The sequence below is a fragment of the Anopheles merus genome, chromosome X (genome assembly GCF_017562075.2).
Source record: "Anopheles merus strain MAF chromosome X, AmerM5.1, whole genome shotgun sequence".
NCBI classification, from domain to species: Eukaryota; Metazoa; Arthropoda; class Insecta; order Diptera; family Culicidae; genus Anopheles; species Anopheles merus.
Window position 1 is genome coordinate 13174755 of NC_054081.1, and position 24467 is coordinate 13199221.

A 24467-nucleotide genomic window follows, 5' to 3' on the forward strand; every position below is an offset into this window, starting at 1 on the left:
GTCGCACCAAGGCACACCGATGCGCCGGCACGTGCTCAGTCCGCGCTCGTTCGTGCTCGCTCGCACGCACCACCGACAGCGCAAGCCCGTCCGCCCTCCAGATTCTGACCAGAGCGAGTCGAACGATGCTGCCCCGTCTCGCTCTATCCCAACGCAGCGCACGACACCAAGGGCGCTGGCGCTTTTGTTGGTGTGGTTTTTTTTCTTTCTCGTATTGTCCTTTCGTTCCGTTTGTGTGTGTGTGTGGTGTGATGTTTTGCTTTTTTTAATTGCAAAGTGCATATTATTGGCGTTATAAATTCTCTGGAATTAGCTGGAATTAGCTTCTACGGTGTCGTTCGCTTTCGGGCTCGGCACACAAACGTCGAAGGGAAACCTCGCGGAGATTGTGCGGAATGTAATAAAGCGATGGATCAGCAGAACCGATGATCGGAAAATTAATCGATTGATGTGTTATTTCCAGATATTCACGATGTGATTCGCGTTATTTTATGTTATGAAAGATCACGAAAGGTTTCAATTACGGAGTGAGCATCTATGTTCTATGGAGCTAGAGAAACTTCGCGGTGGTCTTGGCGCTGGGCGATAATCGTGTTGACATCTTAGCCGAATCAAATAATTGAGATTGGCATTTGTTGGAACCAGCCTAAGACATAGTTACATGATGTCTAGCTGCGCCAAAAGAAGAAGAGAGATCTCATCTACGCGATCTACTACAGTTGAAAAAGTTCCCATTCCGGACATCTTGTTCGTCTTCCGAAACGACGAAACGTGGTGAGTAACCTCAATTTCTTTTTTTTTTTCATTCCGTTTTTTAGATAAAAAACCATTCCGGACTCTTCTACTTTGCTTGTCCGCTTTTCCCCTTTGCAAGATCTGGTGTAAAAGCCTGGGAAAACGGGACCACTCCCAGCAAATGGCATCCAGCTACCAGCAAGGACCCGGCGAACGTGCCGACAAGCTTCATTAGCAGATCAGCTGTGACATGAAACCGGCACAAACCCAGACATCCTGCCATGTAGCAAATCCGGCGGCGCTGTGCCCCTGCTCCCCGGACCACCCCGGAGACCAAACGGACGACTGGTGGACCCGCTTATGAACCGCATAAAATTTAATTTCCAGGATAATCGGCCGACCGAACAGCCGCGCGCTGGCAAAGGTTGCTAGCTGCGTCCTCCGGTGCACTATTTCACACGCACGCGACCCTTCCCGAACAACAACTACAAAAAAATGCTAAAAAGGCGTGCCAACCCGGACAGCACAGCGCACCGCCGAGGCACTCTGCTGAATGCGCACCAACCGAACGCCGCTGCGCAAATGGGTGCAGTTAAAAACAGTTTAAACTTGCGCCGCCCTAGCCCCCTCGCTCGTCACTCGCTGCTCATTTGGAAGGAATTGTCCTTTTTTTATTTTCTGGTTTTTGAAGCTAGCTGCTGCCCTCCCTAGAAGAGCGCTTCAGCTCCTGCGGCGGATACGGCACAAGGGATATCAAGATCGACGGCACGCGTCAAAAATCATTCAAATCCACAACCCACAACTGCTGAGTGCGACCGCTCGCGGACCCTGCAACGGCATACAGTAGGGAAATAATTACATTAGCTTTAAGGACAGTTGCGGTTGGGTGGGATCTGTACACATAACGTTTGCACCTACCTTCGGTCGCGTTTCGCGTGTGCTGCACGTGTCCCACTGTGTGTGTGTGTGTGTGTGTGTGTGTGTGTGTGTGTGTGTGTGTGTGTGTGGCGCTACCGACAAATCTCGTTATCGGTCCCGAAAAATCCCCGAAAGTAAAAAAAAAAAATACACATTAAGAAGACGACGCATCGAACGGTCCTGCGGGAGTGTGCTGAAGTGGCGCGTTTATTGCTGCCACACACACACACACACAAGGCTTGAACGAACGAAAGTGTCCTACGCAGAGGGATTGTGTCGCTCTAAAAATTGGCCGCATTGACTGGTGCTTCCGCTTTTCAATTCCACTCCCAGGCTCCGGTGACGGGATCGTTTGTGTCGTTTTCTTGTTTCTTTGCCAAGAAAGTCCTCCGGCCGGATTCTGCCGGCGAAATGGAATCGATCTGCACCGGCACCAGGACAATAAAACAGTTCGATGATTTATTGCCGATTCTTAGCGCGCCTGACTTTATCATCATTATTTATGTTTCTGTGCGGGGTTTCTTTCGGAGTTCTGTTTTTTAGATGACGCGAGTACTTCACCGCCCTCGCCACCCAAACATCGCATAAAAAGGAGAATATTATTCGGGCGAAAGGGAGTGATTGACTGTTTTTTTCTTCTACTACTCGTAACAAAGAAACCTAACGAAGGTATTGCATTGTTTGTGGCATTTCTTTGGTCCCATCTTGATTATCTCGCGTCCTGAACTGCGGAATTGCGTGGGTAATAGATGACTTGCTCTGGCGCCCACAGCGAGAATTCCATGAGCAGTAGCACCAGAAGACATTACACCGGGTAGGGTAGACCGCAACCAATCCGGCAAACAATTATTATCCTCCACGCTGTGTTCCTTGCTGGGTTCTCCATCAATTCTTCCAGCAGTTGGTAGCATTAACGAAAAGGTTTAAAACATATTCCAACAAAACCAAACCAGCGGGAGCAGAGTGGCACTCCGTTGACACTGTCCCATTTTTGCAATCGACACACCTCGGCTGGTGAGTTATGAATATAGATGACGGATAATTGAATGAGACATAAATAAAATATAGCCAGCGAGAGGGGCCCAGCTACCCCGAAGGATGAACCCGGCAACCCGGCAACACAGATGAGTTGATGGGAAACGTGTCAAATCAAACGCTGCCATATCACGACGTGCGAGGGAAAGCGGGACCGAGAGAAAGGCGTAACAAAAGTGAAGTCCTAGAAACGGAGGGGAAAAAATGAAAAAAACCTTTTACTAGCAATTGAGACGGCGGCAGCGACACGGCGAAAGACACACGCCGAATATGAAAGGGGAACGGATCTGTTTTGTGTACCTAGTGAAGGGTGCTGACAGAGAATGGGAAGACCCGCGGTGTGAACCGATGATGGAGAGCCCTTGGGACGCGTCGGGACTGGCTCGAGAGGCGGCAAGGGCCGGTCACTGTTTTAGCGGCGCCGGCACAGATCCCGAGTCCCCGTCATTGCCCCCCCCCCTTGCCTACCCCTGCCCGCCTGCCTACCGTTGGTCAGTGTTTGATGTGCCGTAAATGAGGCCACTCGTTCACCCCGGGCCGCGGGGTCCGCGGTTTCGCGTTTGGATTAATTGATTTTTTATTCAAATGAATGTGACACACCGGACCTTCCCCGTCAATTGCAATGGAAAGAAGGGAAGGTTGGCTTTGGTTGACATTTGCCCTTTGCCATTTACCCTACCCAGCCCTCCGACGGGCTGGTGGCACGTGACGTGAGAAGTTTTAACGGCCATGAATGAATCACTGGTATTATAAGCGTTTTACGAAGATTTTTAATTTTTTTGCAAAACGCGGATGTTTTGTGAGTTGGAAAATGTTACTTGAAGCAAAGCAGTGCCAGAATTATGACTGTGAGATTTTGCACACTATTTCAACCTTTTTGGACAACTATCAGGGATCGGTGTAGGCTAAGGCAGCGGTCGGCAAAGCGTCGGGCCCGCGGGCCAAATGGGGCATATCCTTGTAATGTTTGCATTAAAAATACTATCCTTTTTCGGCTGGCTGTAGAAAAAAAAACTACGAGTGATAATTTATTTATATGTACATCATTTGAAAGGAAATTATTTAAGCTTACGCTTATACACATAAATCTAAGACTTTACGAGTAGCCTTTCGTCAGTTATCCGGAATTTTCGCGATGGCGAACGAAGACATGCGTGTAGGCATGATTTAAGTTTTACCTTCGATTTTTATCAATCCTTCATATTTTTTCGCGACAAAATTTTTGGAGTAGAGTTTTTGCCTCATGTTGGTCCAGAAAAAATCGATGTTCGCAGACTACGGTGTCATATCAAAATTCTACCGAAATTCACCTACAATGATCGCATTGAATTTTGGCGTCATTGTTTGCCGCTGCGAAGCCAGTGCACGCGATTTCTGTTTATCTGTTTATTCATGTTTACCTGGCACTATTCCACTGTTTGGCCGGTTGCACCGATCTCCCGAGCAATCGAATGTAGCAATGTAGCCACTTGTTTCTCTGTCTTCATTTTCAGTTACTTTTGGAACCTCTAAAATTAACCTGGGCTTTCTTTCGCTGCTTTGATTGTTGCTTAATAATTCCAAGATGTAGGGTAAACGTACCTATAGTGGTGCTAGTACCAATAGTGGTGGTATTGCACTAAAATGCGTCTCATACGATAAATTAAGAGTAGTTAAGTTATCTACGATAGTGTGAAATGTTCTCTAGCCTTTTATAAAGAATTTAAAAATGAAATGGGGCCATTCCGTTTCTTAGTAACCGAAAAATCCATTATTTTGTGAAAGATATCAACATTTTTCTAAAATCCTTAGGATTTCATAACGATACTCATATTTTTGTTAACGTTCTAAATGACCAAATAACAACGCAATTATTAGTTTTTTAACATAATTGTTATCAAATGATATGGTTTTATTCAAATTCATTGGCTTTTGACCATATTTACGTATTTAAGTGTTTTTTACGATAGTGCCATTATAGGTACACCAAACATGTATGTTCCTATAGTGGTCCTAGTTCTAAAATCAATAAAAACAGGTAATTTTAGCTTTTTTTCGACGACATTTTTGATATGTCGTACTGTTTTCATTAAAATAAGCAACAAAAATGAGTTTTCTGTAAGTAATTTTCCAAACAAAGGCCAAAATTCATTTATTTGGCTGAGTGGCAGTAATCTTTGCTATTCACACGAAAACAGCTTCAAAACTAAGTTATATTAATATTATACACTGTTTTGAGGCATCCTTGTTTATCACCACTATAGGAACACAATATGACGACTATAGGAACCATACCACCATTATAGGTACAACGAAGCAATCACAAAAATATGTATTTCTTCGTAAATTTGATGTGGTTCATGGTAAAAATGGTTGTGATTGCGAAGATAAAACATATTCCAACTGTTATGTGCTAAAATATTCAAAAATTGTCCTTCTTGACACTTCAAATCCATTAGAATACATCTGTACCACCACAAATTGCACCACTATTGGTACATTTACCCTAGTAAATGTCGAAACAGGCTTATACGACGTCCACAAACATCCACACGGAGTCCATTTTACACGCTACTGGGTGCCATTCTTTGATTGTGCACACTTCTAAACGAAGTGGCTTCACTTTTTTGGCAACCACGGTTAGAGTTCGACTGATAGAGATGTCAAATTTTGTCTGCTATCTCATAGGATCCCCAACGCAATACATGCAATGAAAAGTTTTAGGTACAGTGAAATAGCTCCATACTTTTTTTCGCGATATTTGTTTTTGTGTTATTCGTCCTTCTTCATTTCACGCAAATCAGTTGGTTTTCTTTTTATCTCTACTAGGGATATTTTCGACCGTAACCGTAAGCAAAAACGAACGTTCAAAAACCTCTGTTGCTTTAACGAGAACGACGATTCCACACTGTTGCTTTTTGTGAGTACAACGATTGTCAAAGTGCTTTTTCATAAGGAATCAGTTAACAATTTATCTGACATCACATTACTTATCCATAAAGCTTTTTGCTAATTACTGAATCCACGTTTGCTTCGATAATGTTTCAGTCCTTAAGACTTTTGTCTCCAGAATATCCTTAATAAGTTTTGCGGCTTGGGAGAATGGGGTCATCAAGAAGCGACATTGGTCTTGCTTTGTTATTTTTGAACTGATCACACTTTTGCCCCTCTATTGTCGATCCTCAAATGATTAATCATTACAATTAGTTTTTAAAGTACTATTATCATTATTAATTTTGAACCATGTCTGGATGATGTAATTATATAAAAACAGCAATAGTACCATTCGGATTTCTTGATATCAGTATCCAATCATTTGGTTTCTAAAAATTTGTAATGTAAAAATCTAAGCTCAATATTTTAAAAAAAAACATATTCTACTGGCTCGCGGTTCTCGATCATCTACTAATTTTGACCCTTTGTTTCAAAAGTTTGCCCACCGCTGGGCTAAGGACAAACGAACCAAATCGAACCAACATATTGCTGTGATTTAATATCGCTACAGATGTGAGTTGCTACGAACAAGCTTAGGAATAAACGCTTTGTTTTCCATCACGATGATGTTAAGGTATCAGTCTCTATATTATACACAAGCTAAAAACCACTCACACTAACTGTAAGCGGCATAGTTTGCGCAAAACTTTATGAATCTTTTCAAGAGATTCAGTTTAGTGCATCTTCAAAATTACGCATAATTAAAATTACGGATCAAATCTTGAATCTGATACTTGTAAGAGCTATGGATTTAAAAAAAGTGAATGAATCTTTCATATGATTTCCAACTTGGTTTTCAAAAACTAATCGGAGAGTGTTGGATGTCAAAAAATTGATGAGCCAACGTTAACTATATGGCTATCTGATCAAGTTGGCACCCCTTTCAGATTCCTGAGTTTAGGTTCTTTGCAATAGTCGTATAGTCGTATTGCAAAAAAGCACATGTCCTAACCGTGAGAATGTCCTAAACCGCGCTTCTCTCATCGTGACGATACACTGAGCCGATCTTCCGACGCGTTCCGTTTGTAAATGTTGGGTATGAAGAAGGATAGCACTCCGCACCCGACCAGCAGTAGACCGGAGATCCAGAACGTAAGCTCACAGTGCGTGTCGAGCAGAAAGCCGACCAGATTCGAGCCAACAATGCTACCGAGTCGTCCGAACATTAGCGAGATGCAAACTGCCATCGCTCTGTGTTGCAAAGAGAAAGCAAAAACGTATCATCAACCCGTAGTCCTCGCGCCAACCAACTGCCCCGAACTAACTAGCTTACCGTAAATTCGTTGGGTACAGGTCAATGGTGCAAGCGTTCACCACACTGATGCAGAAGCCGCACGTGAGCAGGATCAGATAGAACCAGATGGCCAGCAGAGGCAGATCGATGAACACGATCAGCACGCCGCAGGTGCCGCAGAGCGCGAAAATAAACACTAGAATCGGCAGCCGGCCAACCGCATTGATGATGAGCCCGATGACGGCGAACCCGAGCGCATAGATCGCTTCCAGCACGAACGAATGCTCGTAGGCGGAAATGTCCAGCTTCTGGTGGCACAGGTCGGACCGTGCCGTCCCATTGCCGCCCAGGCCCGCCAGCTCCTGGATGTCGAACCTGGTGGCGTACACCGCATTGCACACGGTCGTCCGCTCGACACCCTTGCCCTGCTGCTCGGCTATCCGGTTCAGTATGTCCGGGAAGAACATGTACATCCCGCTCGAGGTGAGATAGATGCCGAACTGGAGCACACAGAGGATCGCCGTCCGCTTCAGGTACGAGCCCATGAACAGTGGTGCCGTCTGGTGCCACATCTGTTTCAACAGGCTCACTATGCTCTTGCCGCTGGCCGCCTCCTCACGCCTCACCTTTGTCTGCTGCGCTTCCGTTTCCTGGAGTACGCCGGTCAGCGCGAGCGGCGGATCCTTCCTACCGGCGTTCCACCGGTACATGCTGCGTAGTACGGCAATCGTTTCCTGCTCCCGTCCGCGTGACAGTAGATACTTCGGACTCTCGGGCAGTCCGAGCAGTACCAGGGCGGCCGCAAAGCTGGGCAGTGCGCAAACGACCAGAAACAGTCGCCAGGGCCGGTAGACGATGCCGAGCAGCGGGATGGCAAGCTCCCACTCCTGGTTAATGATGGACCAGGCGATCAGCGGCAGCAGGATCGAGCCGAGACCGAACACAAACGACGCCCCCATAATCGCACGGGAGCAGTTGCGCTTGCCATGAAATTCGCCCAGGTACGCGTAGATAGTGGCGGATGGGCCGGAAATGCTGTGTGCGAGACAAAGTGTAAACGGTGTAAATAGGAATGTAAATAGGGCAAAAGCTATACACAAACAGTAGTGTATGCTTACGGCTAAAAAGGCTCACTTATCTGCATGCATGTATGGCACTCATTTGAAAACAACAAGTCTTAATGGGGCTAGGGTAGGGTAGCATTTGGAGAGCTCGCCCAGCACGTGCGCAGCTTGCTGCAGGCAGATAAGGTCGTCAGTCATGCTACTTACAAAAATCCCGTCAAGAACCGCATCACGGTGATCAACCAGAAGTTGGTGGTAAGGCTAGAGAGAGCCGATGAAGCAAAGGCAAGAAACAACGTTGGCAAAATGATTGCCCGCCGGCCACGTGTATCCGCCAGAAAGCCCCAAAGATGCGAGCTGCAAATGATGCCCGCGAACGAGATGGCACTCAGCACGCCCTTCTCCCTGGTGGTCAGCAGCAGGTCGCACTCGGCCACTGGCAGCACGTAACTGATGCCAAGCGTTTCGAGCAGCACGGCAGCCAAGATGATGCCGGAAATGGCGATCAAGCACAGATTGTACAGCCCAAACTCTGAAGAAAAGGTTCAACATTAGATTGGTGCAGTTCGATACTAGGGTGGGATCTCTCAACGCTCGTTGAAGTCTTACTCGTCATTAGGAATGCCTCCTCCAGCTTTACAGGACGTGGCTTTACAGGGGGTAGTGTCTTCGATTCTAAACAATAAAGAAATTCACAAATGTAAACACGTTGTACACTGTAACATGTCTAGCCCTGCGTACCTGTCGGTTTAGTGTCCATTATATCGATTCTAGAATGTGAGAGATGACGCTTCTGTCCAATGAATGAATGTCGACTTTTTTGCGAGCCAAACTACACTGACTTGGTTTTGTTGAAGTCATCTCTTTATATCCGAGATGTCCACGCCGTCCTTCGTGCACGGGTTCCATAAAAAAGCGAAAAGTTGTTGTAAATCTTCACCTAGTTTCATCAGCTGTGCATGGATAGAGCGTCGTAGATTACACCGGTGAGCGAACGCCACACCAGCTGAGTAAGATATCAAATACAAGTTTATCTGCCCAGTTGACCTAACAACAACTACGATGTTACGGATTTACCTTTTGCACGAAGTACGAAGGGAACAGACTTCCAGCTACGACCACGATGCTCTAATCCCAACCATTCCCTGTCGGACAGGCAGACTCATGTGTCATCCGCCTATCATGATCGCATAGATTGTGTGTGGTGTATGTGTGCGTATGGCGACATGGGATACCGAGAATGGTACAAGCTCCACAATGCCGTTGCTAGTAGACCACTGTATATACAAAAGCCTAGGCATAGTGTCGGGAGATTCTCGCTAGCAAACGAAGCCAATAAAGAACACGTGCAGACTGAGGGGCGTCTTGGCGTCATGTATTGAGTGATGGTGGTGCTCCAAACAAATTCTGAAAGATGTACTACCATCTTTACAGCTACTGCTGATTGTATCAAGGTAACACTTTGTACACGCTTGACGACAAATGTATGTATTTTGTGAGAGGATGTTAACCAGGCGTACAATTCCAAGGGGTAGAATCAGATATTTGTTTGCTTCAGATTCGCTTCTGTTTTAAAATTCTCATCTCATGGTCGTACATTGATGTTTTACCATAAATCAAATTAATTACGCTTCATCTTCCCAAACACAACAATTCTTACCATTAAACATTACAAATTTACGAAAAACATTCCTTATTTTTCTGACTATGCAAAATAGTGGTACGTAAAATAGTGGTATGGTTCATACAGTCGTCTTATTGTCTTCTATAGCATTTTTCATTAAAATAGCGTGTCATAATATTTGCAGTCGCCGCCCTTTTATTGACCTATGCGTCGCTTCACTTGCGTCGTCTGTGAAACCTGTTGCGCTTGTTTTTTGTTTGGTTTTGAAAGCGATGATCATAAATTCTACACACTTTTATTTCAGGTAATCAACTTTTCAATGCCAGCTTCAATCAATCTATACAATGCATACCTAAACTGAGCGAAAGTAAATATATTTGCAACATTTCCCCTATTGTTCACGAAAACTTGAACAAAATTGACCTCTGCGTAATTTCCCTTGAGTCCTCTGTGAAACCTGCTGTGCCACTTTCACTTTGTTTAATTTTGAAAGTGTTGATCACACATTCTAAATGCTGTTGGCTATCATTTCAGTAAATCAAATCTCCAATATTAGCTTCAATCAATAGATTGATTGAAATGTGTAGCTAATCTGAGTGACAATAAATATATGGCTGTAGTCAAGCCAGGCCTGGAAGGGTGCGTTTGATTTAAAGTCGATGTTTTCTGTTCCTACCAAAAGGTAATGGATTTGAGTTAATTAATGCCAATACAGAGTACGTATGGTAAAAAATCAGCAATTATGTAGTTTTATAATCATTAACAGCGTTAGCGAAACAATGAGGTTGCTTGGGAAATGCTAAGGATTCCGTTATAATGTTGACATATTTAAAAAATAATGGATTTCTCGGCTACCATGTAACAGAAGGGTTTCATCTAACTTTAAACCCATTGTAAAAGACTAGAGAACATTTCGTATTGCCATAAACAACTTAATTACTTAAATAATCAATAATCAACGTATAAAACGTAATTTAGTGCACTACAACCACTGTTGTTACTACCACTATTATAGGTACACTAGCTGATTTACCCGGTTTAACGCGGGATAAAATTAATGTCCCGTTTTTATTAAAAATAGAAAAAGTTGCAATCCAAGGAGTATAAAACAACGATTACAATGATTACTATGGTTTTATCCCAAAGCTTCGATTCTTCTTATCGGTCGTAATAACAGGTGGTAATTAAGATCTATTATCATCCGCTTGGGTACTACTGAGTTTTAGGTTTACCACGGAGTTTATTGGACCCATATATATCATATATCATATACAGGCACTCCATGATATATGCTATTAATGCGGACTGGAGGCAATCGCGTATCTCTGATATTCGCGTATGTCGAAATTAGATATTTTCGGTCAAATTATAGCTAACTCCCGTATCATTCTGCTTGAAGGGGTAGGTTTTAGCCATAAAATTAGTTATTTGATCTGATTTCAACTAAAAATTGAAATTTTGTGCTATTTTAAATAGTTTTTAAAATTTGCCGTAAAGAGAATTTATTTTGAGTTTGGCATTTGATGTGTCAAATTAGTATAAGAACTGTCAAATTAAGAAAATCTAAAGAAAATTAAATTAAGATATTCTAAAAAGCTATCGCGATTGCAAGGACTCGTGCGAGCTCGCAAACTGCTCGAATTTGCTTGCGGGGTTTTAAGTGGAAACTGCACTTAACACCGAGTGTCAAAGCGCTGTATACAACAACAACAATACTGCTCTTGGCATGGGATTAGAAAATTGCTAATAAAATAAGTTTAGTGCAACTTCTGAAAATGATGTTAGTCTTAAAATCTATTCTCATATCACCATAAGGTGTGTGCAAAGTTTCGTTGAAAATGATCCAGTCGTTTCGGAGCTTGCTCGCAACAAACACCGTGACACGAGATTTTTATATATATAGATTTGCCCTATACTATATGCCCGTTACCAGAAGCGAATAGCATGTAATAACATCGGTATTTAACAAACATTTACTGGGCTAAGTGGTTTTCGTACGGTTGGCATTATACTTCACAGCACACTACCAGAGTGCAGAGCACACTACCAGAATGCAGCAGATTCCGGGAATGCCCTGTAGTTGTCCATAAGAGTAGCGCTATTCCACAAACTGAGGAACCATGTTCTAAGAAATATTACGCAAGGCTAAACGCACCGTGCACCACTAGTGAAGATCTCAGGTATAAATTCAAGTGCGTTCATTGAAGATGCATGCGCATCGAAGCAGCGGATCACCCAACACATAGTAATTCATGGATCGCCACAATCCAGTACAAACAACGCACCAATACTAATAATAACCATATGAAAGAATCACTATCGCAGGGCGAAATTTTGGCGATTAACTTCTCACTTCTGCAGAAATTGCTATCCTTTTCTTCGCTCATTGCACAGCTGTTGTATCGTTATCTCTGCGACTGAGAGAGTCTGTCAAGCACTGTTATCAATCACATACGTAGTATTCGTATGTGAATCCATACTAGAAGGAAAGGGAAGAGTACGACTGACGTTCTATATCGAATCGAAAAGAACGCTGAGAGAAGCAGGTTCTCATTGAACCTTTATACTTAGTTTGAGTTGAGTGATTGCTACTGAGATGCATGATACCAGGAGAGGTATGACTTAGAATGTTCCTCTGATATGAACTAATGATTACCTGGTGTGAGCGTAAGGTTAATTACTGGTAGAGGTTTTGGCGCTCGTATTGGTTTCATGAGAACCATTTTAACAATAAATTATTATCAGTCACAAAAAATAAGACATCATATTCTAAAACTGTACGAACCAAGGCGCAGTACAAATCTTTTATACAACAAACCATGAAGTCAAGAAGTAGCAGTAGAAGTAGCCTACTAGTGATGTGCTCTCTGGAGCGCACCCACGACTCCGATCCGATTTCAACCGACTCCGACGGACCCCTGAAGACTCCGGACAACTCCGACTCCGAATGACTCTCGGAGCGTCTCTGAATGACTCTGGACGACCTCAAACGAGTCCGGACGACTCCGAACGACCTCAAACGAGTCCGAACGACTCCGAACGACTCCGGATGACTCCGACTCCAAATGACTCCGGACGACTCCGGACGACTCCGAACGACTCCGAATAATATAGGGTAGACCTACCTTCCGGAGTCGATTCTGAATTAATCGGAGTCGGATCGGAGTTGACTCCAGATTTTTTGTCAACTTTACCCATCAGTTGTACCTACGACCAGCAAGGACAAAGGAAATATAATTAACGTATAAAACAGATATAAGTAGTCTACGATTATAGCCTAAAGGCACGCCTGTAGTACTTTTGAATGGTTTCAACATCGTTAGGCTAAGTTTGACACGACATTTTCGATTTATCTATATGTGATTAATCTAACTGTGACTTATTGGTGTAGCCTTAGCAGATATCTTTGCTCTATCCATTCAGTAATCGAACGGGCATGTTGTTAAAGTTGTACGACTTGAGAGCTACAGCTGTGTTAATTAATAATAGCACTGTGTAGTTCTAGATCAAATCGCCTTTAGCCTTTGGATTAAGTCAAATCTTATTTTTTGCTTAATGACCCACACAAACCATCCTGGCCTTTACATGCAAACTTTTATTGTCGGTGTACTAAGAGGTTTCAGCAACGATCCAAACATTTTGGGGAGGGCATACTTGCCAGAGAAGCTCGCAACGCAATAATTCATAAAGTGAAATATATATCAATTGTGTCGTCTCACATTCACTAATACTAGCCGACTACGTTTCCAGGCAATTTCGACGATTTAAGACGGTTCCGTCTGGTCAGATTAAACCTACCGTTCAGAACTGGGTTCGAAATTTGTAGGAACCACCCGGAGTCCGTTCCAAATTTTCACGATATTTGCACAGCTTTAGTTCCGACCGTTCAAATCGTACGATCAATAAACCATTATTTCCCACGATTTATTGGTTGGTTCCCCTCATTTTTTGGTTGCTCCCCATATTTTTTTGCTGTGTTCCCACGATTTACTAACGGCTTCCCAGAATTTGTTGTTCCAATTGTATTGATATCCAATCGAACGATACCAATAAATTATAGGAACGATCCAAAAATCTAAAGGACACAATGAATAAATCGTGAGACGATCCCAAACAATTATGGGAACCAACCAATAGATCCTGTAATGTCCGTTCCAATCATTTCAATCGTGCCAATAATTATCTTCTCCATTTCCAATCAACATTATTCGTTCGCTTCCTTTTGAAAACAACCGGGTACCGTTCCTTTCCGTTAATTTTGAAATATTTCCATAGCTTTCTTTTGTAATTTAGAAACATAAAATCCATCAAATATAGAGCGTTAATAAATTTGATTTCATAAAAACTCATTAACAAACAGATTTCGTCTATTTTCCGGTTTAAAGCATTTAAAAAAAACACACATTTCCTGTCGCACCAACTGCCCTCTACTGTCCGTAACGGCTTTTTGTAGGCTCGGATTTGAACGCACTGCTCGAACGGCTGTTCGAGTGGCGCCGCGCTCGAATACTGCAGCTGACAGTTGACAGCGAGCGACGCAGAAAAAAGGAAAGAAACAGGAAAAGGAAAGAAAGATTGAACCAAAAAAAAAGCACACAATACATGGACGGAACTGTCAGAGGGAATTTCTGAAAATCATTTTCTACCTCTTGTGCTTCTTCTTCCTCCTCACAGCAAAGGGCAAATAGTGCGAGAACGCGTTTTCGCAGTGCACAGTGCACACGGTGTTCGTGCAGAGTCATCCCGAAAGCGAAGCAAAAAAAAAGAAAGGAACAAACCCGTACGTGGGTACGTGCGTGTGTGAGGTAAAAGACGAGCGAGCGCAGGCGGCAGAGGGCATTTTACTTCCGAAAACTCTTGCCAGGGCGAGCCAGAACGGGACCCAGCTGGACGGCGACGACGACAAGCAGAACTTTCCTTTACATTCGTGGCAACAGCCCGTCGAGCCCGTTCTTTGTGTGCGTGTGTGTGCACGCATCGTGCCGTTGTGTCTGATTGCGTGCGTGCGTCCGCGTGTGTGTGTGGTTCTGTGGTGAAAACCCCCAGGTGAAAAAGGGCTTCTGGGAAGGCGTGTAGAGGCCACGGCCAACAGCGTTAACAAACAAAAAAAAAACAGTCCGGGAACAGCCACTCGCCCAACAATGAAGATCACACTGAAAACACTGAAGCAGCAGACGTTCTTCGTCGAGGTGGACGTGGAGCAGGACACAGTGCGGACGCTGAAGGAGAAGCTGCACGCGGAGAGCGGGCTGGCGTACCCGGTCGACCGGCAGCGGCTGATCTATCTCGGCAAGATCATGGAGGACGACCATCTGCTCAGCCAGTACAAGCTGGACGACAAGAAGTTCATCGTGGTGATGAGCAAAAAGCCCCCGGCGGACGAACCGGCGCCGGAGCAGAAGGAGTCGGGCGACGGCAAGCCGGCCGACAAAGACACAGCCGCTGGCAGGGGCGAGGGCACGGGCGAACCGGCCACCAGCGCGTCCAAACCGTCCACAGGCTCCGCCGTCACCGCCACAGCCAGCAGCACCGCCACCCCATCACCAGCAGCAGCAGCAGCCGGTGCCCCATCAACCGCCAGCGATCAAAAGACAGCGGCCGCCGCCAGCCCGGCGGCGGACAGCAGCAACCCGACCAACCCATCAACCGATGCCGTGCCGGAGGAGATGCGTGTCAACATTCAGAGGCTAACAGGTAAAACAAAGCACCGGGCAGGAGGTGGGAAGGGGGTGGGGGGGAGGTTCCCTTTGTCTCATCGGACGGAAAAATCTCGCATTGGCCTAGACCGGGGTTTTTTGACCTTCCGTCCGTCATCCGTCTTTGTGTGGCAGCTGATGTCATCTTTTCTCTTTGTTCACCTTTTGTCCTCGGCAGAGATGGGCTACCCGGAACAGAGCGCCCGGCTTGCGCTGGAAATTTGCGCCAACATTCCGGACCGGGCCGTCGAGTACCTGCTGTCGGAGATGGGCGGCGGTAGCGACATGTCGTTCGCGCTGACAGCCGCCGCCCAGCTGCAGCAGCAGCAGCAGCAGCAGCAGGGACAGGGCGCCGGTACCGGTGGTGCGGCGGCGGCCCAGTCGGGCGACGCCAACCCGCTCGCCTTCCTGCGCGACAATCCCGTGTTCGAGGACATGCGCCGCATCCTGCGGGACGATCCGTCGATGCTGCCGTACCTGATGCGCCGGATGCAGGCGAGCAACCCGGACCTGCTGAACATCATAGCCGAGTATCAGGACGAGTTTCTGGCGCTGATCAACGAGGGCAGCAGTGCGGGCGGCCAGCCGGCCGGCCAGCCGATGTCGCGCGAGCTGGAGAGCATTGCGGCGGCGATGGTCAACAGCCTGACGCCCTCGGACATGGACGCGATCGAGCGGCTGAAGGCGCTCGGCTACCCGGAGCATCTCGTCATCCAGGCGTACATTGCGTGCGAGCGGGACGAGTACGATGCGGCCATGTTTCTGGTGACGCAAACGCTCGACGAGGAGGAGTAGGGCGGGCGGGCGGCTTGAGACAGACGGGCAGCCCGGCAGCATGGACACACACACGCACTCACACGAATGAACAGCCCCCGTTTACGCGAGAGAAGAGAATGACAGTCGGGGTGGGGCCATCGTTCGACGGATTTTTTTTTTTAATTCCACGTGATGCACGGAAAAATAGATTTTGGATTTTGTAATTATTCACCTTGAAGGGCGTACCCGGTTTGCATACCCGGATGTGTGTGTGTGCGAGTTTTTGTGCCCATGTTTGCGCGGGTGTGTGTGTGTGTTGACGATGTTTCAAATTTTGCAACCCTTTGTTTATCATCACTTACATTTTTAATTCTTTAATTTGTAACCCCATCCGGGCAGGCAGGAAAACAGATTCAAATGGAAACAAAAAAAAACAAAAACTAGCGCAGCGCCCCCTCCGTTTAATGACTGAGACGACAGACGTCTTGCGATTGGGAAAATCATCCCCTCCTCCCTTCCTTTTCTCGGCCAGTAAGAAAAACACAGCTTTTGCGAAGGAAGGGAGAAAAAACACAACGATGGGCTGAACGGGGGCGATTAGAGGTTTATCTAAGACCATCTGCACCCATGGAAAAATGAAGCGATTAAACGATGTTAGCGCGAAACGGATGGGCACCAAACATTACGGTTATTTCTTTTTGTTTTTTTCCTTCTCGTTGGTTTGTACCACAAATATTCCCAACAAAAAAAAAACACACAATCTAAAAAACCAAATCTCTCTCTCTTGTAACGGCAACAAAAAAAAAAACAAACCAAGAAATTGCACTACTTACGCATTGGGCCCCAATTTCCCCGGGAGTTTATGTTTAAAATAAAAGCTCTGAATTCTGGTTCGTCCAAGAAGCAACTCGTTCTCGTACGCCTTTGTCGCTTATTTATTTATCTACTCCATTGATTGCATCTGGCTTCCGTAGCCTACATACAATACTTAAGCCTAGACCATCCGGCAGAGCATCCAAAAATCACGCCAAATTTTAGAACACTTGGGTAAACGAAAGGGCAGTTCGACAGCAATATAGCAATCATTGAACAGTTAAGTCATACTAAGCGACGGATCGTTAGCACAGTAGAGACGAAAGCGGTGGTCAATGGCTAATCTTTGTCGGGGTTTTTAACTCTGTGCCGTAAAAATTTTACGACGACAACAAGTAAGGAGCATCGATGAGTCCAGTCTACAATTCAAACACGAATAGCCCCTTTCCCACGATTCACCAAAGTGTCATGCCCTAACAGTCAACAGTGCGACCTGTACGATGGAAGCTCAGATCGGTGTCTCCAAGGCAGCCTACAAATGGCAACTCTAGTACATTTTTTTAATATTTTTTTTTCTATCCTATCGATTTTAGTCATGTGAATCGGGGTCCAAGCTACAGGCGCATACTTAATGATCGGACAGACAAAACAACAATACAACGCTTTTAGACACATATAGATCATGAAGCCTGTGGCTAGATCTAAGTATAAAGCCTAAGGTCCTGTTTGCTTTGGTAATACAAGGTTTTCCACGATTTATTGATCAGTTCCCACGATGTTTTGATCGTATCCCATAGATTTTTGGTTCGTTCCCATAATTTATAAGTATTTTCTAATTGGATATCAATACAATTGGACCAAAAAAATCTGGAAAACGGCGTGGGAACGCACCAACAAAATATGGGAACCCACCGAAAAATCATGGGAACTGGCCAATAAATCGTGCGAAACCCTTTAATAGCGTCAAAATGTTGATCTAGGCTAAAATTAAAGTCCAATAGAATACCTTAATCTAATACTAAATCAGAACAACCCCAGAGAAGGATATAACAGTACTGAGGTTGACAGATAACATATACGCAAAACACCAAGATTGGAACAGGGAGACAGAGTACTGCAGTCACTACTATTTCTGATCGCAGAGTACATTTTTAAATCGTCAGCATAAAATAACGTTGAACCTTCCCCGGTACGGTCAAAACTACGTAGATTGACAAAGATATTAAACAGTCACGGACCTAGTACGCCTTCTTGAGGGACACCTGCAACATTAGAATAATCTTGCAAGATGCTATCTCCTATCTTGACGATCAAGGTACGATGGCAGGTACGATTTCAAAAAGCTTGCTGTTTGCGCAAAGCATACAGCAGGAAAATACCCCGAACGAAGTGACTGGTTGTACAAAGAAGTTAGAGGTGGAGCCAGGGATCTGATGCACTTAGCTGCTATAAATACCGGGCATGCTGTCCGGACCACACGCCGTAGACGGCTTCAGTGCCGAGGCAGCTAGAAGAACATCTTCAACCGAGAAGGACGGCAGAGGAACGTCGCCGCAGTCTGTCGTAATCGCGCGTATTTTAATTTTTCTCGCTAAACTGCTGACCAGTGACCGGTCGGTGACACTGCCGCTGCGACACTGTCTACTGTGCGCTGCCCAGATTGGTAAGAGATCTTCGTACAGTTTCTGCAAAACACGTATCGAATGCCACATTTTTGTATTTTTTCCGTCTCTTGCTTTTTTTTTTAGGTCGTCAACACGGAACGCGCCCCGGGGAAGCTGTCGCTGTTCCGCGTCTGCCGGAAGTAATCAGTTTTTGGGGCGTAAGTATAGTTGAGCAGGGCCACGATCAACGTCTTGCGCTGAATTGAGCGTGTCGCAACGCGTAAAGCGCGGCAACGCGGCCACGCATTGACCATTCGCTGCGCATTCGTGTTTTGCGTGTCCACCAACGGTGTGTGTTTGGGGATCGGATTTTTCCGTTTCTCGCAAGCAGCAGCCGGTGTCTTTCTTCCACTCACACACACACACACACGTCGTGTTTGGGATGAATGGGTGGAATGAGGAAGCGAAAATAAATACTGCTCGATCATGTTCTTCCGGCGCGCGGCCGCAAAAGAAGAGCCGAAGTGCGCTCATGCGTGCCGTGCTCTTGAAAAATGCGGCTTTGCGGCGGTACACGGAGGTGACAACTCAGCGCGGACCAGAGATTCATGAATGTTACCCCCTAGCTACCCCTCGTTTTTTTTCTTGTCGTTTTGGAGTAGAACAGTGATGTCAAACTCGCTTTGGGTCGTGGTCCGGAATGCAATTAAAAATATTCCCAAGGGCCGCAGCTCAGCGGAATGGGAAGGTTGCGCTGATTTCATATTCCAGTACTGAATCGGTATTAAAATCTAACTTTTTCTTACGAAATACTAAAAAAACAGGCAGAAAGGATGAGTAGGTTGTGGAGGTTACTTTTACTTTCTTAAAGATTTTAGATTTTCAAATAATAATAAATTTTAGTTGTTGTTCAATTGTTAATTTTTCCTTAGCCGTTGCTTTCCATCGGTGAAAATCATTAAAGACATATCCTTGGACCTATAATCATACCTACATATTTTTATAGGTTTCAACGAATCGATTCATGGCAAATATTATCTCATAAATCGTTGATTATGTTGAAATAAGGAACAGGGAAATAACACTTTACTACGCCAACCAGCCCATGATATTTACTTACTGGGTTTTCCAGGAGTTCTTATAGCTGTGTGACACTTTATTGACTCCTTCTTACGTGAAATGAACTTAATGTAATGGAAATTAGACTTTATAGTACTCTATAGCACCCTTGTTGCACAAAACCAATAGGAATTTCCAAGGAGCATGTCCAAAAATGGTGCCATAGAGTCCAATTTCCATCGTATGAAGTTCACTTCTAATAGGAAAGAGTAAAGGAAAGGAGTAAAGGTCCAACAACTATGAGAACTCCTGGAAAACCCTGTATATCTTCAGTGGTAGTCGTCCTAAATCGGAAATTTCATAATTCTTATACATTGCTCCACATTTGTGATAAAACTTTAAGCCTTCCTGAGCAGTTCTTTAAACGCTTCGGTTGAGCGAGAGCGAGAACAGCACAGGCCAGTATCTCAAAACACACACGGAAAACCAAGCGTAGCCACGAATTTTAAATCCAGCCTTATGGCAGCGCCGATGACTAATAACGATAACTCATAATTATAACACTACATCGGTAAATATTGGATAGCTATATGAGGTCGTTCTGTTAAAGAAAAGAAACTTTTCAATTTTACGTCGACCTCCTAAAATTCTCTTTTTTTTAAGTGATTGGTTTTTCGAGATTTTTAAAGTGGTGTTTCATTACGTAGATTCTAATCTGTCCATAGAGCTTCTATGTCAGAAAATGGGTGAAAATATAAGGAGTCTGTCTTCAGACTCCCGCCACTTACACTAAACAAACACACGCTACATGTCCTCTTTGCGGTTGCCTTACCAAAGAAGGCACTATGAGTAAATTACTTGAACTAATAAGACTCAATATCCAAAGCGAAACAAAATTAGCACAACCATTTTTTTTATGACTTACAATCTATTCCTGCTTAATGCAAATAACTGCCAAACTTCTTCGTGGGCCGAATTAAACAGCCTTCGCGAGCCGTATGTTTGACATGTCTGGAGTAGAATCTCGAACACAGAACGGGACACGAAAGTTGAACTTTACGATTTTTGGAGCCGGACCACCGGGCGTTAGCACAAAGGGGTAAGACGCTTTTTGTCGCCGAACGAAAGAGTGGGGTGGTGGAACGAATAGTCAATGGATGGCGTTGCGAAGATTGCCACTTCCCTATCCCTGGCCGTGGTAAACCCGCAGCGGGTCGCCCGGTGGCCGGCGGTTCTATTTAAGCCTACCGGCCGACGCTCGCCACGGTCAGTGTGCGCACGAGTGTCTTCCCGCGTGGTGTGGTGTGCAGTTGTTTGTGAACCAAAAAAGAATGTTGCTATACAATCGGTGCAAGTGTCCGTGCTCGGTGGCCCTGCTGGTCTTGGGTTTGGTGTGCAGGCTGGCGGTCGCTCACGCCTACCCGTACGCGGACGATTTCCCGTACCAGGTGCACGGTCGGCCCGTCGCCACCGTGTCGGGCGGCTCTAGTTCGGGCGGCGTGAAGAAGCTCGTCGCCGGCAGCTCGCAGGATGCGCGCGGCGAGGGTGGCAGCGATGCGCGCGATCACCGGAAGGAGCACGCGTTCGACGAGGCGGGCAGCATCGGGTCGGCCTCGGACGCGGTCCGCTACCATCAACTCGACAATCAACTGGACGGGCACCGGGTGGTGGACGCTAGCAAGGGCAGCACGGTCGACAAGGTGAAGCATCTGGCGGGCGAAAACTTCGAGGCGGACAAGTCGCACAACCGGAAGCACATCAAGTCCGGCTTCAGCAACTCGTACCACAAGGACGAGAGCGGCAGCAAGAGCTCGTACTACGAGGACTCGGACGACCACGGCGGCAAGCAGGTGTACGACAACCGGCACAACCTGCGCAACGACTACGCGGACAAGCTGTACAGCCAGGACCGGCGCAACGACTACCTGCGCGACCATTACGATGATCGGGCGTCGGGCAGCGAGCTGCTCGGTGGCCACCACTACCGCCGGGTCGGGGCGCTCGACCGTGGTAAGTGGTTTGCTTGAACATGCCAGCCTGTGGGACTTGGGAAGGAATTTGATTTCGCAAAGGAGATAGCATGAGTTTTAATGATTGATTCTAAAATATCTCTGAATTCTTTACGTTGGTTGTTGGAGTTAATTACCCTGTAGTCGCAAAGTTAATTAACCTTAATGTCCTTGTTCTGTCCATTTTTCCCATCACTAGTCTGGATGGCAAGGAAGAATAAAGTTTTCTGAAATCGATTCCGGAATAGGAATCGGCTCCAGAATCGGAATCGGTTTCTGAATCGGAATTGGCTTCGAAATCAGAATCTGCTTCGAGATCGAAGTCGGTTTCGGCATCTCCATAAGAATAGGTGTTTGGGTCCAATGATGCTACGTATTGATAGCCGCAAAGAATCAAAAATTTACTTGTAAACGATCAATTCTTATGGAGATTCCCAGACTGATTTAGCTTCTGAAACTTCTTATTTTAATTCAAGAACTGTTTCTCATTCCCGAGCTAATTCCAATCCTGGAATCAATTCTGATTACGGAGCAAGTTGCGATTTCCAGTTTCATTCCGATTCTGGAGCCGATTCTGGCAATTTTGAAATCCAATTCTGAAATCAATTCCGGAGCCATCTCCAAAATCGGAACGATTCCAGCATCGGAATCGGGTAGGTCCGATTCCGAGCTCCCACCAGTAATCCCAACACCTATTAAGAATAATATCAAAATGTTATCTTTCCCTTAAATAAACAAACCAATCCTCCAGGCAACGCATACGGACATCGGGACGGCTATGCTCACAACGACCACAGCGACCAGCACTACGGCACGCAGTCGTACGGTGGGTACGATCACTATCAGCCGGCCGCCAACTATCACTACGACGATCTGTACCGGCGCCGCTCGTACTACGATCCACGGCCCGCCTTCGCGACCGCTCCCCTGGCACCCGCCCCCATTACGATCTATGAGGATCCCCGCGACTACGCTCCGTACCCGTCGGCACTGGCCTCGCCCTATCCAGCGCGTGAAATCAGGGACGGATCGGCCGTGCTGAGCCGGGACGAGAGCAGCTACCACCATCACCACCACCGCCTGCACCAGGACCCGTCCGATGGTGGTTCGTTCGGGCAGCGGCGTCGACTCATCTATCGGCCGAGTCCGGTGGCCGCAGCCGCACCGTTGCTGAACGGCGGTTATGGCCGCTACTGAACAACTTCGCCCAGTGGGCAATCCCTTTTTTCTTAGGTTTAGCAAGCGTCCAACGACTTTGTGAGAATTGGAAAATAAGATTTCCAACCATTTTCAAACTGTGTCGCGACGGTAAAGTATTGATTTTAGCTGTGTAATATTTCGCCTGTAGGTCGAATTCGATTCGATCGCCAGGACGCTGGCCCATGACGCTTGGCGTTCTGACATGAAATAAAACAATAAAAAAGATGCTTTGGCGATATATCGCTGAAGCTTCATCGAAACTATCTATCGAATCGTTTTCATTGACCGGGTTCAACGATACAGAATTGTATTTTTTTTTTGTTTTAGTATTCAATGTACAATTTCGGGATTAACCATTCGCAACTAAATACATATTTAAAATCCAATAGTTGTGTGCATTTTTGCTAAATAAATAGTGCTCCGCTTGCAACTTTTTCGCAGCAGAATAGCATGTGTGAATGCGTCTCAACCTGAGTTTCAATAAAAAAAAAAGCGTTCGCGTGTGACGGAACACGCATGGAAATGTGTAAGTTAATCTATATAAGGTGCAGAAAATACGGAGCTTTACCCATGAAATCGTGTTCGTGTTTCAATCGATACGAAATGCGATGCGTTCTCGACATCGCGGGAATTCTCGCAGGAATTCAATTCAGAAAACAAACTACGTGGTTGTAGGATACTAAAATTCGTTCGATACGATGAATTAGAAAGAATTAAGTTATTGATTTGATTTTCAAACCTTCTACAAAAATGATTTAAAAGTAATATGATTCGGTCGAAAGCCCCCATTATTTTGTGAAACGTGCCAACATTGTTCCGGAAGCGTTTAAATTGCATTAAGAGACTTATATTCTATGTACAGTCTATCCCAAAAAGTATTCGTCGAGCCGATTTTTTTACAGGAACAGCAGTAATAGGCATGGGGTGGTAACAATAATGATGAGGTTTGATAAAGAAACCAAAAAATAAGCATTAAAATATTGCAATAACAACTAAATTTAAAAAAAAGCTAAAAAAAAGTTGTTATTGCAATCAAAAATGTTTCTTCTTGCATTTATGACTATTAGTGACTACTTGAACAACGCGATAACTCATTTGATTCTTAAAAAGGGTGTATTGCAAGTTCCGGGCCACGTGGCCAACTTCAATTGAAAAATTGCCAACTGACATCATATTGTGAGTCTACTAAATCGTTTTCATCCGTTCGGTTTCCGCTGGTTTGGTGTTTTGGGCAAATTAAATTCTCTTGCTCGACTGACCTTGAAACATGAGGTACTTTTAAAGACCAATTTTTCAGAACTGGGACTCAAAGAACTTAAAAACTGCAAGAACATATTTCCCACATCTAGTTTTCTATCAATTTGAATCATTTTTCTTGCTCACCGTTCCTCACCAAGCCCTAGTATCATGACACCATGGTGCTAACGATGCACGAGATTTTGCTGCTGCATCTTAATAGACTGTTTTCGCTTTACTAGACGGTGGCCGTATGATCTCGACGAGTTACGCCAAACGCTGATCAAATGAAGGACATGTTTTGTAACCTTCGAAAATGGGTAGAATTGGTTCTGCATGTTCGATTCCTTTAAGTCCACTATGTCCACCGAAAATAGACATGTTCATATAGTGGTTATAGTCATGCCATGAGTAAAATAGTTCATACGGGAAATCTTGTGAGGATATGTTTGAAACATTTGCATACTTAGCTGATTGAAAAATCGACGTCAAATCAAACACACCATTGGTT

At 45.2% G+C, this 24467-nt stretch overlaps 4 protein-coding genes and 1 long non-coding RNA gene across 5 annotated transcripts; 4 read left to right on the top strand and 1 right to left on the bottom strand.

The window, feature by feature from the left end:
- Nucleotides 1-336: 336 nt before the first annotated feature.
- On the top strand, nucleotides 337-1807 carry LOC121594756. The gene is made up of 3 exons (XR_006005024.1): nucleotides 337-397; nucleotides 464-774; nucleotides 875-1807. It is a non-coding gene; the product is annotated as an uncharacterized LOC121594756 (long non-coding RNA).
- Nucleotides 1808-5036: 3229 nt separating this feature from the next.
- LOC121597938 (synaptic vesicle glycoprotein 2B-like) lies at nucleotides 5037-8796 on the bottom strand. Its single transcript, XM_041924281.1, has 5 exons — nucleotides 8701-8796; nucleotides 8569-8634; nucleotides 8167-8491; nucleotides 6935-7930; nucleotides 5037-6852 (listed from the first exon to the last, which is right to left on the bottom strand). The coding sequence occupies exons 1-5, from the start codon at nucleotides 8717-8719 to the stop codon at nucleotides 6642-6644; spliced, it is 1617 nt and encodes a 538-aa protein (XP_041780215.1). The 5' UTR covers nucleotides 8720-8796; the 3' UTR covers nucleotides 5037-6641.
- A 5351-nt stretch (nucleotides 8797-14147) lies between these two features.
- Nucleotides 14148-16942, top strand: LOC121593355 (UV excision repair protein RAD23 homolog B-like). Its single transcript, XM_041915627.1, has 2 exons — nucleotides 14148-15277; nucleotides 15458-16942. The coding sequence occupies exons 1-2, from the start codon at nucleotides 14725-14727 to the stop codon at nucleotides 16072-16074; spliced, it is 1170 nt and encodes a 389-aa protein (XP_041771561.1). The 5' UTR covers nucleotides 14148-14724; the 3' UTR covers nucleotides 16075-16942.
- A 761-nt stretch (nucleotides 16943-17703) lies between these two features.
- LOC121593364 lies at nucleotides 17704-19634 on the top strand. The gene is made up of 2 exons (XM_041915638.1): nucleotides 17704-18511; nucleotides 18597-19634. The coding sequence occupies exons 1-2, from the start codon at nucleotides 18310-18312 to the stop codon at nucleotides 18716-18718; spliced, it is 324 nt and encodes a 107-aa protein (XP_041771572.1). The 5' UTR covers nucleotides 17704-18309; the 3' UTR covers nucleotides 18719-19634.
- A 58-nt stretch (nucleotides 19635-19692) lies between these two features.
- On the top strand, nucleotides 19693-22980 carry LOC121588535. The gene is made up of 2 exons (XM_041906592.1): nucleotides 19693-21521; nucleotides 22272-22980. The coding sequence occupies exons 1-2, from the start codon at nucleotides 20843-20845 to the stop codon at nucleotides 22715-22717; spliced, it is 1125 nt and encodes a 374-aa protein (XP_041762526.1). The 5' UTR covers nucleotides 19693-20842; the 3' UTR covers nucleotides 22718-22980.
- The last annotated feature ends 1487 nt before the right edge of the window (nucleotides 22981-24467 follow it).